Source organism: Mya arenaria, chromosome 12 (assembly GCF_026914265.1).
Source record: "Mya arenaria isolate MELC-2E11 chromosome 12, ASM2691426v1".
Taxonomy (NCBI): Eukaryota; Metazoa; Mollusca; class Bivalvia; order Myida; family Myidae; genus Mya; species Mya arenaria.
This window is the reverse complement of record NC_069133.1, coordinates 17,208,201-17,219,361: the sequence shown is the minus strand read 5'-3', so window position 1 is coordinate 17,219,361 and position 11,161 is coordinate 17,208,201. Positions and strand designations below refer to the sequence as shown.

At 33.0% G+C, this 11,161-nt stretch overlaps 1 protein-coding gene across 1 annotated transcript; it reads right to left on the bottom strand.

The window, feature by feature from the left end:
* Nucleotides 1–205: 205 nt before the first annotated feature.
* On the bottom strand, nucleotides 206–6,157 carry LOC128210505 (ladderlectin-like). The gene is made up of 3 exons (XM_052914854.1): nucleotides 5,840–6,157; nucleotides 3,082–3,165; nucleotides 206–595 (listed from the first exon to the last, which is right to left on the bottom strand). The coding sequence occupies exons 1-3, from the start codon at nucleotides 6,155–6,157 to the stop codon at nucleotides 206–208; spliced, it is 792 nt and encodes a 263-aa protein (XP_052770814.1).
* Between the last annotated feature and the right edge of the window lie 5,004 nt (nucleotides 6,158–11,161).

The window sequence follows — 11,161 nt, the reverse complement described above, 5'->3', positions numbered from 1 at the left end:
AGATGTTTCAAAACTAGAAACGACAGGTCCGATCTAGAAAACAATTCACTGCAGCGTTGCGACTTTCATGACTTGCGAAAACTTAAAAGGAGCGCACATATGTACACTAAACCTTTTATTTCACGAGAAAATGATTTCTATAATGCAATAAAATGCAAATTAGGTATTAAGTTTAAACATTTCAATTCAACACCATTGGCTTAGTTTATCGACATTGTTTTTCACAAACGGTATCTGATAGTGTCGAGCCGCACGTGTAATCGTTCCATGCCTGATTGTACATGCTGATCGTAAGACAATTTTGTACAGTTCCGCCATCCGCACTTCCGCCGTTGCTCATTTCCTCATATACAAATGCTTCTCCAGTCACCCATTGCCACTCGCCTTCTACAGCGATGTCACTCCCACCTATCCATACTAACTGTCCCGTGTTTCCTTCGGCGACTAACCAAGACACAATAGCTAGGTGTTCATCCGCAGTTGTGATAGCAGCTAGCGTCCCTCCCATTACTTCGCAGCGTAGTTTTGCAGTTAACCAGTCAAGGGACTCTGTGATGTGACAATAGCACGAAGAACCAATTTGTCTCCAGGATTTCTGCAAAGAAAAGAACGCACCCTTCTATTTTGATAAATAAATGTTGCTATATATATATATATATATATATATATATATATATATATATATATATATATATATATATATATGCCCACTTTTAAGGTTTTACCAGTATATATATATATATATATATATATATATATATATATATATATATATATATATATATATATATGTCCAGTATGTTGGCATAAGAGAAAGCCAACTGTTTTGAAACTCGACTTAGAAACAATAAAATTACAGTGAATTTGGAAAGAATATATTGAATATTTGTTTATGTCAGTGTAAGATCGTATTTTATTTTACGAGTGTCATAGAGAAACATGTTTTCACGAGTGGCAAATAAAAATGTAGTTTTTCTATGATCACGAGTGGAATGAAATACGAACTTACACTGAAATAAAAAAAGTGTTTCTTTTATGCTTATTTTCCGAGTTTTATAGATTTTTTTTAATTAGCCCCTTTTTCGATAAGGGTATTATTTACGCCGCTACCCGTGGGGCACCCCTCATGTAAAATTATAACTGTCAATTTTCTATTTCCGGTTGGTTGAAAAAAAGTTCTCTGGTATTCCTTTTTATAGTTTATATTTCGCTTGTTTTTAGCGAAAATATTTTATAAACAGTTCTCAATAAAGTTTTATAAGTGAATCCATGTTTCAAAAAATAACGAAAACACTTTTATTTTAAGCGTGGTATGAATACATAACCAAATGACTACACCGCCTTTTACTGAATGAAAATTTGTAAGGTCGAATGTGTTGGCAAAACAATTGCGGATAATCATTGGATATAAAACATTTTTCTTAGTTTAAGAGTTTGTTTCATGATACATGGATATTCAGTCATCTTACTGTCAGAGACCAGCCTGTTTTGCATGAAGACAGGTCGATTTCACGGTAATAATGAGGACGACTTCCGACATAACATTTATGACGCAATTTATCACGTGGTATACACACACAGTTAAACTTATGTAACATTTCTTTAAATTTCAAATATTTTATTTGCCAACATTCTCTGTTTCAAAAGTGAAGTGTTCTGTTTTGATCAAGCGGAAGTAACCTTAATGGATTTTAAAAGTAGTTCTGAAAGTTGATATTTTCACTCCTTATTTTGCATTGCAAATTGATATTTTCACTGTTGTTATTTCACTGATAAAACTCCATATTTAATCGGAAAGCATGAAAGAAATTGAATTAAATGATATGATATATCAATAGAAGATGAAAAAGGGATATGTATGGTATGGCGTTTCGCTAAAGCTACCAACAGTGAACTCGGCTCGTTTTACTGTTAAATATCCGAAAAAGAAGATATACAGGATATTTTTTTGAATTCAGTCTAAGATCATATTTTATTTTACGAGTTTTATATAAAAACATATTTCAATAGTGCCACTATTCTGATTTTCGGGGTTGTATTGGTTTAAAAATTTATTTTTGTTATTAGCCTCTATTTGCGAAAGAGTGTTCTACGCAGCTACCCGTTGGACGCCTTTCACGCAAAGTTTTGAAAGCTGGTGACGTAGGTGTCATTTCGACAGCGGCTCGAAACAAAATAGAAATCTAAGAGGTTTTTTTAAGTAAACAGGGCATGAATACATGATCCAGTTATACGGGTCGCCATTTACTGAATGCAAATCGGAAAGGTCGAACGTGTAATAATTGCATAATTAGAGTGGATTAAAGTGACACTTTTATTCAAAATCGATACATACACATGAATAACAGATATAACGTTTGACTTCTTCCTAAATAACGCATTTATGGAAATATTAATTACTGATAGCAAGATTGTAACAGTATATTCAATAGCTGAATACGCAAAAATACTAAATGACTGGTGAGTGCTAGAAGATTTACTGCGATCCACGATGATCTCATAATATAGAAATACCGTGTTCTGTGTTCATAGAAACCATTGATGCCGACATTTATTCTTCCATTTTGGTATTTTAAAACAACTGTATTTATTGTGGTAAATATAACACAATAAAAGCTATAGTAGACCACATTAAAACGTTTTTAGCATTCATAAAATAAAAAAAGCACCAATCATTTAATATTGTTGCATTTTCTACTTTTAAATATACGGTTACAATCTTGTTATCAGTAATTAATAATTTCAATAAATGCATTATTTTAGTTAGTTTTAAAGGGTTATCAGTCAAAATGTATGTTTGTTATACATGTGTATGTATTGAATTGGAATAAGAGTGTCACTTTTCTGCAATTGCTGCTTGAAACAAGACCTTTGGATATGGGTTTGTCATGTAGTTTACTTTGAAGTATTGTTTGCAACAGTTCATTGACAGTGTTGATGTGTTAAGCTCAACACCCCCTAACAACGACTAAAGCATTGATTTAAAGAATTATTTAGGCTTAGTCAATAATCCCCGGGCAAACAAAAAACATGAATTACTTCTTTGTGTAACATGTGTTCCTTATAAATGAGTAATATTACCCCGGGTACGTTCACTTTGTATGAGTCGTTGCGAACAGCTGGTGGATGAAGGTCCACAGGTTTGGCGCTTGTGTCAGTATCCACCTGAAAGTGGCAGAACGAAGTAATTTTGCATGTTGGACAGATTCTAAAAACAAGGAACATCGCCAACATCGATACCAGTGCTAACATGTTATCAGATACAAAAACGCATTCGTGAAAGAATGTTGGTTTGCTTTGATTTGTGGTTACCCAGGCGGACATGCTAGGTTTCCTCCAGGTACTCCGGTTTACCCAACAACACAAGACCACACTCTCGTGTAACGTCATGCTAACGACATTGATAAATATAATCTGGGAATAACTTGTTTCATAATCCTTGTAAAGGACAACCTACGTTTTGGGCCGAAATCGGCCTCCTCCAGATTTATAAAAAAGTACACCATGTAATAATAATAATGAACATGTGTAGCTCGTTTGTCCGAACTAATAAAGAAATATTTCAAAAAACCTTGAAATGGCGACTTGCTGAGTAACGTCGTGTAATTTCACGATTCCATTGCTTACCGCTAGATATTGACGCTTCGTTGCGCTCTGCGTAGCACGTTATAAAAACTAATACTGATTCACATATGTGTTTGTTTGTATCTTTATCATTTTAAAGTATTCAATGACATAAAGATCTCCTTTTGATTATATATTCAAATTTAATGAAATACCAGATATAAACACGCTTATCACAACATTGTTATAATAGTATTAATTAATACCATGTAAAAGAATTACTTCCCTTTATATATATAAAAGCTTGAAATAACTGTCAACCATAAAGAAGAGGCATAAACGTTGAAAATGACGACGAAGATAATATTTGTGAAAGTCAAATTCGTTTTTTAATGGTCTATTTATCTATTACTTTGTAATAATCATGAATAACCTCAGCGTTATTGACATACTAAGAATATATAACATATTTTACCCCTGTCTTCGAAAATTGCTAAGTACAAATAGAATATAATTATATTATATGAATAAGTGGGCATCAATATCGGAACTTAAAAAAATGATATTCTAAGTTTGTATTTAATAGTATCTTATTTTATTTCAAATGTAGTAAATTGAAATAGACTATAGGTTGATTTTACTTATGGTTTGCATTGTCTAAATGTATTCAGTTGTACTGTGATGTTTGTCGAGAGTAAATGTGTGTACAGCTTATAAAATCTTGAGTTATTACAACATGGATATACATTTACACTATATATGATCAAGAAAACAAAAGAGAGACAGGGTGATATTACGTTGTTTACGTTCACATTAAAAAGGACATACAAAGAATGGGCCACGTGTTTTTCGAACATTTAAAAAAAAACATGCTATGATAAGTATAACTAATACGTTGTCGGAAAAGTCATAAAAACAGGTGTCATGTTTCATATGTAGGAGGAGAATAGAAGTATCTTCTATGATCGCTCGTGTAAGACATGATCATCCCAACCCGAGCGTACGGTGTTTGGCGGAAACGAAGTTACACGAGCGACCATGGTAGATGTTTTTCCCACCTTTTCATTTAAAGAATTTCCAGTCGGAAATGGTGCATTTTTTGTTTGTTTTTGGGGTGTGGGTGGGGTGCACCCCTCCCCCTAGATCCGCTAGTGAGAAAAGTTGGACACTCACTAGAGTAAGGTAGGTAAATTTATTTCACAGATAAAAACCGAACGTTAAATCTTCCAGATAAAAAATTTAAATCACGAAGTGATACTTAAAATACTTCTGTGTCCCTGAATAAAGCCTTACGATCAATGCTTATTTCGAAAACATCTAAGAATGAATTATATTGAGTACAAAGACAATGGCACTTATAATGCCAGTAGAAATTAATTCCATACGATGTTGTGAACTGTTCGTGCTTCCTGTTGATATACTCTATTGGATATGTCACTCATTTGAACGTTTAACTCTATTTTCGTTTGAAAAACACAACAATAATACTCGAAAAAAAAAACACAATTGGGCAAGCGCAAAACGGTGAAGACGGTCAGAAGAACTGAATCACTTACTATTGTACTAGGACCAGGTCAAAATTTACCTGCCATAACCGTCTGACCAACGGTTTTTCCCATGTTTGTTCAGATATTTCTAAGCTCTAAGCAAAATTTGAAAATGTATATTATTTTATTGTAATTATTTCCTACACAGTGTGTGCCCTGCTGAGCAGAGATGACATTTGCCACTATATATTTGAATGTCATTTGGAGCACCTCGGCCTTTTTCATCGAAAACAACCTCGGATGTATGCCGGTACATCCTTAGAAGTAGTTCATCATTGTTTAAATACTAGTATAAATTGCAGTGTTAACACGTATATGTTGTATTACTAAGTTCAAGATTAATTACCAGTTAAAAATATTATTGCATAAATAGTTCAAACTTCTATGAGTAAAATCCTAAGGTTTAATTGCTGAATTGAAATTATTACGCAGTCTACTTGCAACATAGTTATATGTAAAGAATTCTGACATTGTAAACCGCACATATAAATCCGAAGTTGTTTCCTATGGAAATGACCATGGTCTTCCGAATGATTTCAATACTTAATTTCGTATGAACAGCAAACTTCTGGTACAAGGCATCTAAAACAAACATATGACATAAAAAGGAAAACAAAATCTCAAAAGCTTATGTGTATTGAATCTTGCCGATATATTAAGATATTATCTTAACTTATTTTATCTTAACAACCGTCGCTATTCATGAAATCAATTTGACATGAACTTACCTCGATGAATAGCTTCAGTTCTGAACTACTGTTAAACTTGGTTGTGGCGCCCTGGTTAACCGCGATGAGCTGGCATTTCTGTGAAACTTTGTTATATGCCACAGCCTTGCATTCTGAGGATTTTGTAAGACAGAGGTTAGCACACGCCACACTACTGGACGCACTTTCTTCTGCAAGTATAACTCCATTCAATGTATCAGTTTTCTTGTACAATTGTTCTCTGTACCTAACGTTATGAATTCCGACAGTCACAGCGCAAGTAGGACAAGTCAAGGTAACAGCAATAGCCAAAAGCAACAGACGATCTCCTGCCGCCATACTGTATGCTTTTCGTTGCATCAATACCAGCATGATACATTGGTAATAAACAGATAGAAATGCATATATATGCTTTATACAGGAACATATCTTCTAAATGACAGAGCAGAAAACATAATAATGTTAGTAGACAGACGCCTCAGGGATCAAAATATTATTTGACTAATCCAGTCAGGAAACAAAACTTAAGTGTCGTCTGTTAGACGATTATAATAAATGCTAATTATATTTCCATGTTTCGTTATAAGAGCACACAATGACATATTTCAATGATCAATTTCCCATTCTAACTTCCCAGAGAGGGAAGTCCTGGAAAATTTTAACTCCTCAACAAAGGAAAGCCTGTTCTTTATTTTGGCCATGTCCTGTTGTCGTGACACGAATATAATGTTATTTAAATAATTAAGGCAAATGCATTATTGAATCACGTTTACTGCTTCCTGTTTAAGATAGCAATTGCTAATATTTTGTTAAAGGCATATGCTATTAAACTTTATTTTTGCATACGTTCAAATATACCTTTCCAAAATGTATTGAAGAACAAAAAAGGGAAGAGAAAACCATTACTTTATTGTTAATGCTTTACTTTCTACTATTAATGATTGGACTTTAAATGCTTATAACGGAATTGATAAAGCTCATATCACTAATTTGATGTTACCAATCTAATTGCGTCAGGATATTATTGAAAGCAACGTTGATAGATAGTAAAACGCTTTTGTTGGTCAGACTAAAATGCTCATAATATTCAAACTGCAACAACAACAACCTTTTTTGAACATCCCGACTCTTCGATCACACACAAAAAAATCAAAACTGTTTCTTATGTGTAAGGAAGTTTATTATTGAGAAAAAACTAAAGTACGTTAATTTTCATTTCCCAATTCAATCCAAATCTTTCTCTTAGTCGCACAACGTTGCAATTTAAACAACTGAAAAAAGGAATCCATATGGTTTCAATTGGTGTGGCTGTTACAGGCCCTTAAATTAAACATTGATGTGAGCAAATGACGTCGCGCAAGTGCGTTTTGCAGGTTAGTGAACACTTTTTTATGCGTGAGATTCTTTTTATGTTCACACTGTTTTGGGCAACAAGAGGGCTGTTTATAATAGATCATGCAATGAAAGCGATAATTCATCATTTTCGGTCTTTACCATATGCATTTTGCCCTGAAATGCTTTCCCTTCCTCTTGGTACTCATTCACCAAGTTGTGATGATGCCCATGTATATCCATAGCAAAGAAAGCAATATTTTAATTGTATTTAACCATTGAAATGCCAAAAAATCTTTATATCAATGTTGGTCAGAATATGAAAACCTTCACCGGCAATTTGTGTGATATTTAGATTGGTCTCTCAAGTATTATAACCAACAATGTTCTGTAAGGTATTATGCTGCATGTTTCTTAAATAAAGCTATTGCACCAACAGTTATGAAACTTCATGAAACTGTTTGGTGAGCAAATTCAATTTGTGTGATATTTCACATAAATGATGTGAGAAAGCTTCACAAAATATTTTAGTGCGTGTAATTTCAAAACAGTTCAGTCTACACGTGAACCTTGTACAATGTTGGTCAGCTTGGGAACGACACAGAAAGACGGTTTACCCATCATGATATCTTTATTCGTGGAACTATCATTTTGCAGTTTCCGCTGCCCGTTTACTGTATGTTAAACATGCACTCTTACTCCCAAATAATAATTACAACAATTAAAACAATTGTTTTAATATACCGAAAAGGATGAATAAAAGTCGAAAACAATGGTTATGAAAACGAGTTTATTTTGAAGGAAATGTGCAGAAAAAACGGTATTTCTACCTTTATATGAGACTATAGAAAATTACAGAAAATCTTTTAGCACTCACCAATCATTTAATATTTTTGCGTTTTCAGCTATTAAATAGACGGTTATAATCTTGTTATCAGTAATTAATATTGAACATAAATGCTTTATTTAGTAAGTAGTTAAAGGTTTATCACTCAAAATGTATGTTTGTTGTACTTGTGTATGTGTTGATTTTTGATGAACTACTTCTACGGATGTGTCACTTGAAATTATGCCTGTTAATCAAGAAAGCGTATCAGGTATCATTTGCCTGATTTATAACCACCCTCGAAATGCTATATACAAGGTCTTATAAGGGGGAATTCGCATATTGTATTGACATATTCGTATTCCATGACATTCCTCATTGCTTTATGATTGATTCATAATAAAGTTTATAAGTACATAAATAAAAGCAGGTATCCGATACACATTTTGTAAATTTTTGATGTCGAGTAATTATTTTATTATGATATCATTTCAAAGAGATTTTATACTAACAATATACAGTACAAAGTGCATATTTAAAAAAATATATTTTTCAATATTTGAGTTTGAAAATCCGGTGCCAGTGACCTGATTGTATGGTGTCAGCATGCATCAAAATTAACGTTTAGGTTAAAGGGGCATCAGGACTATATAAACCTCCTGGTGGCGCTGGGGCAAGCTTTTGTATAATTTTATGCATGTTTCACACCAGGGACACTTTTTTCAAAAATTAAGAAATACCTACAAATAGTTAAGTCTTGAAACTTTGCAGGCATGTAAAACAAAGGCTACACAAATAAAAAAAATCATTAATTTGTTTTTGAAACACTACTAGAAACATGACTTTGAGAAAAAAATCCAACTGTCAGATTGAAAATTTGAATTTGCCAGGGGAGTGGCTAATTTGTGTACTGGGGGTTATGAACTATCTGTTGTAAACATTACCACGTGCTGGTGTTAACATTCCTAGCAGCTTGCTTGTAGCATACGACATGCCTCACTTTCAAATACTGTAGTTACAAAAGAGAACAAACCATGACAAGTTTTATTCCACATGTTTTAAGCATATCCAGAAATTATTGATAGTTATCATCAGCTTCATATGCTACATTTTCAATCTTATTGTTTTCTATGATGTTGACACTTTTTCCTTTTGAATTGTTAATTAATCATTCTTGTGGGCCCCCATGGGTTTTGCAGCAGGGCTCCATGTGGGTCCCATATGGGCAAGACCATATGGGTTGAATGTGGTAAATGGGTCCCACATGGTATATGTGGGCTGTATATGGGCCCTACCTAAGCAATAAATTTAGGGTAAACTGTAACTTCTGTTATTACATGTTATTATATATTGATTCCAATTACCTAAAATATTTATATATAATATATGTATCTTGAGTGTTCACCTATTGCATTACTATCCGTTCATTGGTTATCTAGACCAACAGCTATGTTGAGAAGTACAAATGACATAATGTCATATAATACTTCATTACACAACAAAGATAGCAATAATCTTTTTAAGTTTATTAACATGAAAACATCAGAAATGTACGAACTAAAAAAGTCAACAATGTTAAGATTTTGCATAAAACTTGCGATATAAAAGTGGCTCACAAGATAAATGTCACTGAAATTTTGACACATTTTTTTCAGTTTGGTTTGACAATACCAAGCTAAAAAGATATAATATATTTATATGGGAATTTGCTTAATAAATTAATAATAAGTGTAAACTTTGTTTTATTGATTGTATCTGTCACTTAAAGCTGTCAAACTGAAAAAGCGTGTCAAAAATTACATGTAAAAACACATTTTAAAGGCTTTAACGACATTCGGGCTCCTCGTCTATTTTTATCGAAAACAACCTCGGATGTATATGGATGGTTTACATACTCAAAAAGCGGTACGTTTAAGTCCGCTGCAAGTAGACCGCGTAATAGTTTTATTCAGCAGTTAAACTTTATGACTTGACTCTTGGGAATCTAAATTAATATGTTTGCAATAATACACTTCACTGGCAATCAATTTAAACTGAGATCAATAAATAGAACTCTAAAACCCTACATTAAATTAATGATATAATTAAAAAAAATACTTCAACTGATGTACCGGCATACATCCGAGGTTGTTTTCGATAAAAATGAACGAGAAACTCCGAATGCTTTAACGAATGTGTTTAAAAAATACACAAATCGAAAGACGCACAATTCTAATAAACAGAGAACCTTTTCATCTCATGTGTTACATATACAAATATCCAATTTTTGGATATATGTACAGTCGAACCCCGTTGGCTCGAACTCGGTTGGCTCGAATTCCTGGTTGGCTCGAACTAATTGTGAAGGACCGATTTTTTTAAACTGAACTTAATTATTCCCGCTTGGCTCGAATTTTCCGAGGCTCGAGGTATTTACGTAGGTCCCTCGAACTTCGAGCCATCGGGGTTCGACTGTATATATTAAACACTTTTATGGTTTTATTTAGTGATATTGAAAAAATCTATATCTCTTAAAAAATGAAAACATTTGAAATCATTTTTTATGAAGTATAGTACGTTCCTGAACAAATGTTTTACTGAGTAGTCAGTTTATGATGTGAACAAGACTCGAATAAAAATCAGTAAAAGGTCGCACTTATAGCGTTATACGGATTTTTCAATACGGCTTGCTGTATTTTAACAGTTGAATATTAGAAAAGGAAATTGATTTGCATGTAATAACTTAAAATACTTTGAATTCTGTTAAGTTCTAAGCAGTTAAAGTCTTATAATAAAAGCGAGGAACTGAAGCATTATGAAAAGAATCATGGTTTTCTGTCATTGTTATAATAATAATAGATATATATATATATATATATTTACCTATACAAAATTAAATAGCATAGTTTATACATCATATACGCAATTAATAGATAGGAAACGGAACTTGCGATCAAATTATACGGTTGCCTTAAGTAGTTGAATAACATCATAATCGTATCTCAACAGCAGGAAATGGCCAAAATGCAGAACTGGCTTTACTTTATTGAGCAGTTGATAATCAAGCACATATACACATTCCATGACTTCCCTCTCTGGGAAGTAGAGCAGGAAATTAAGTCTTGAAATAGTTTATTTAATATTCTCAAAACGGAATACGAATTAATATTGGCTATCAATACCATTGGCTTACAGACGACACTTGT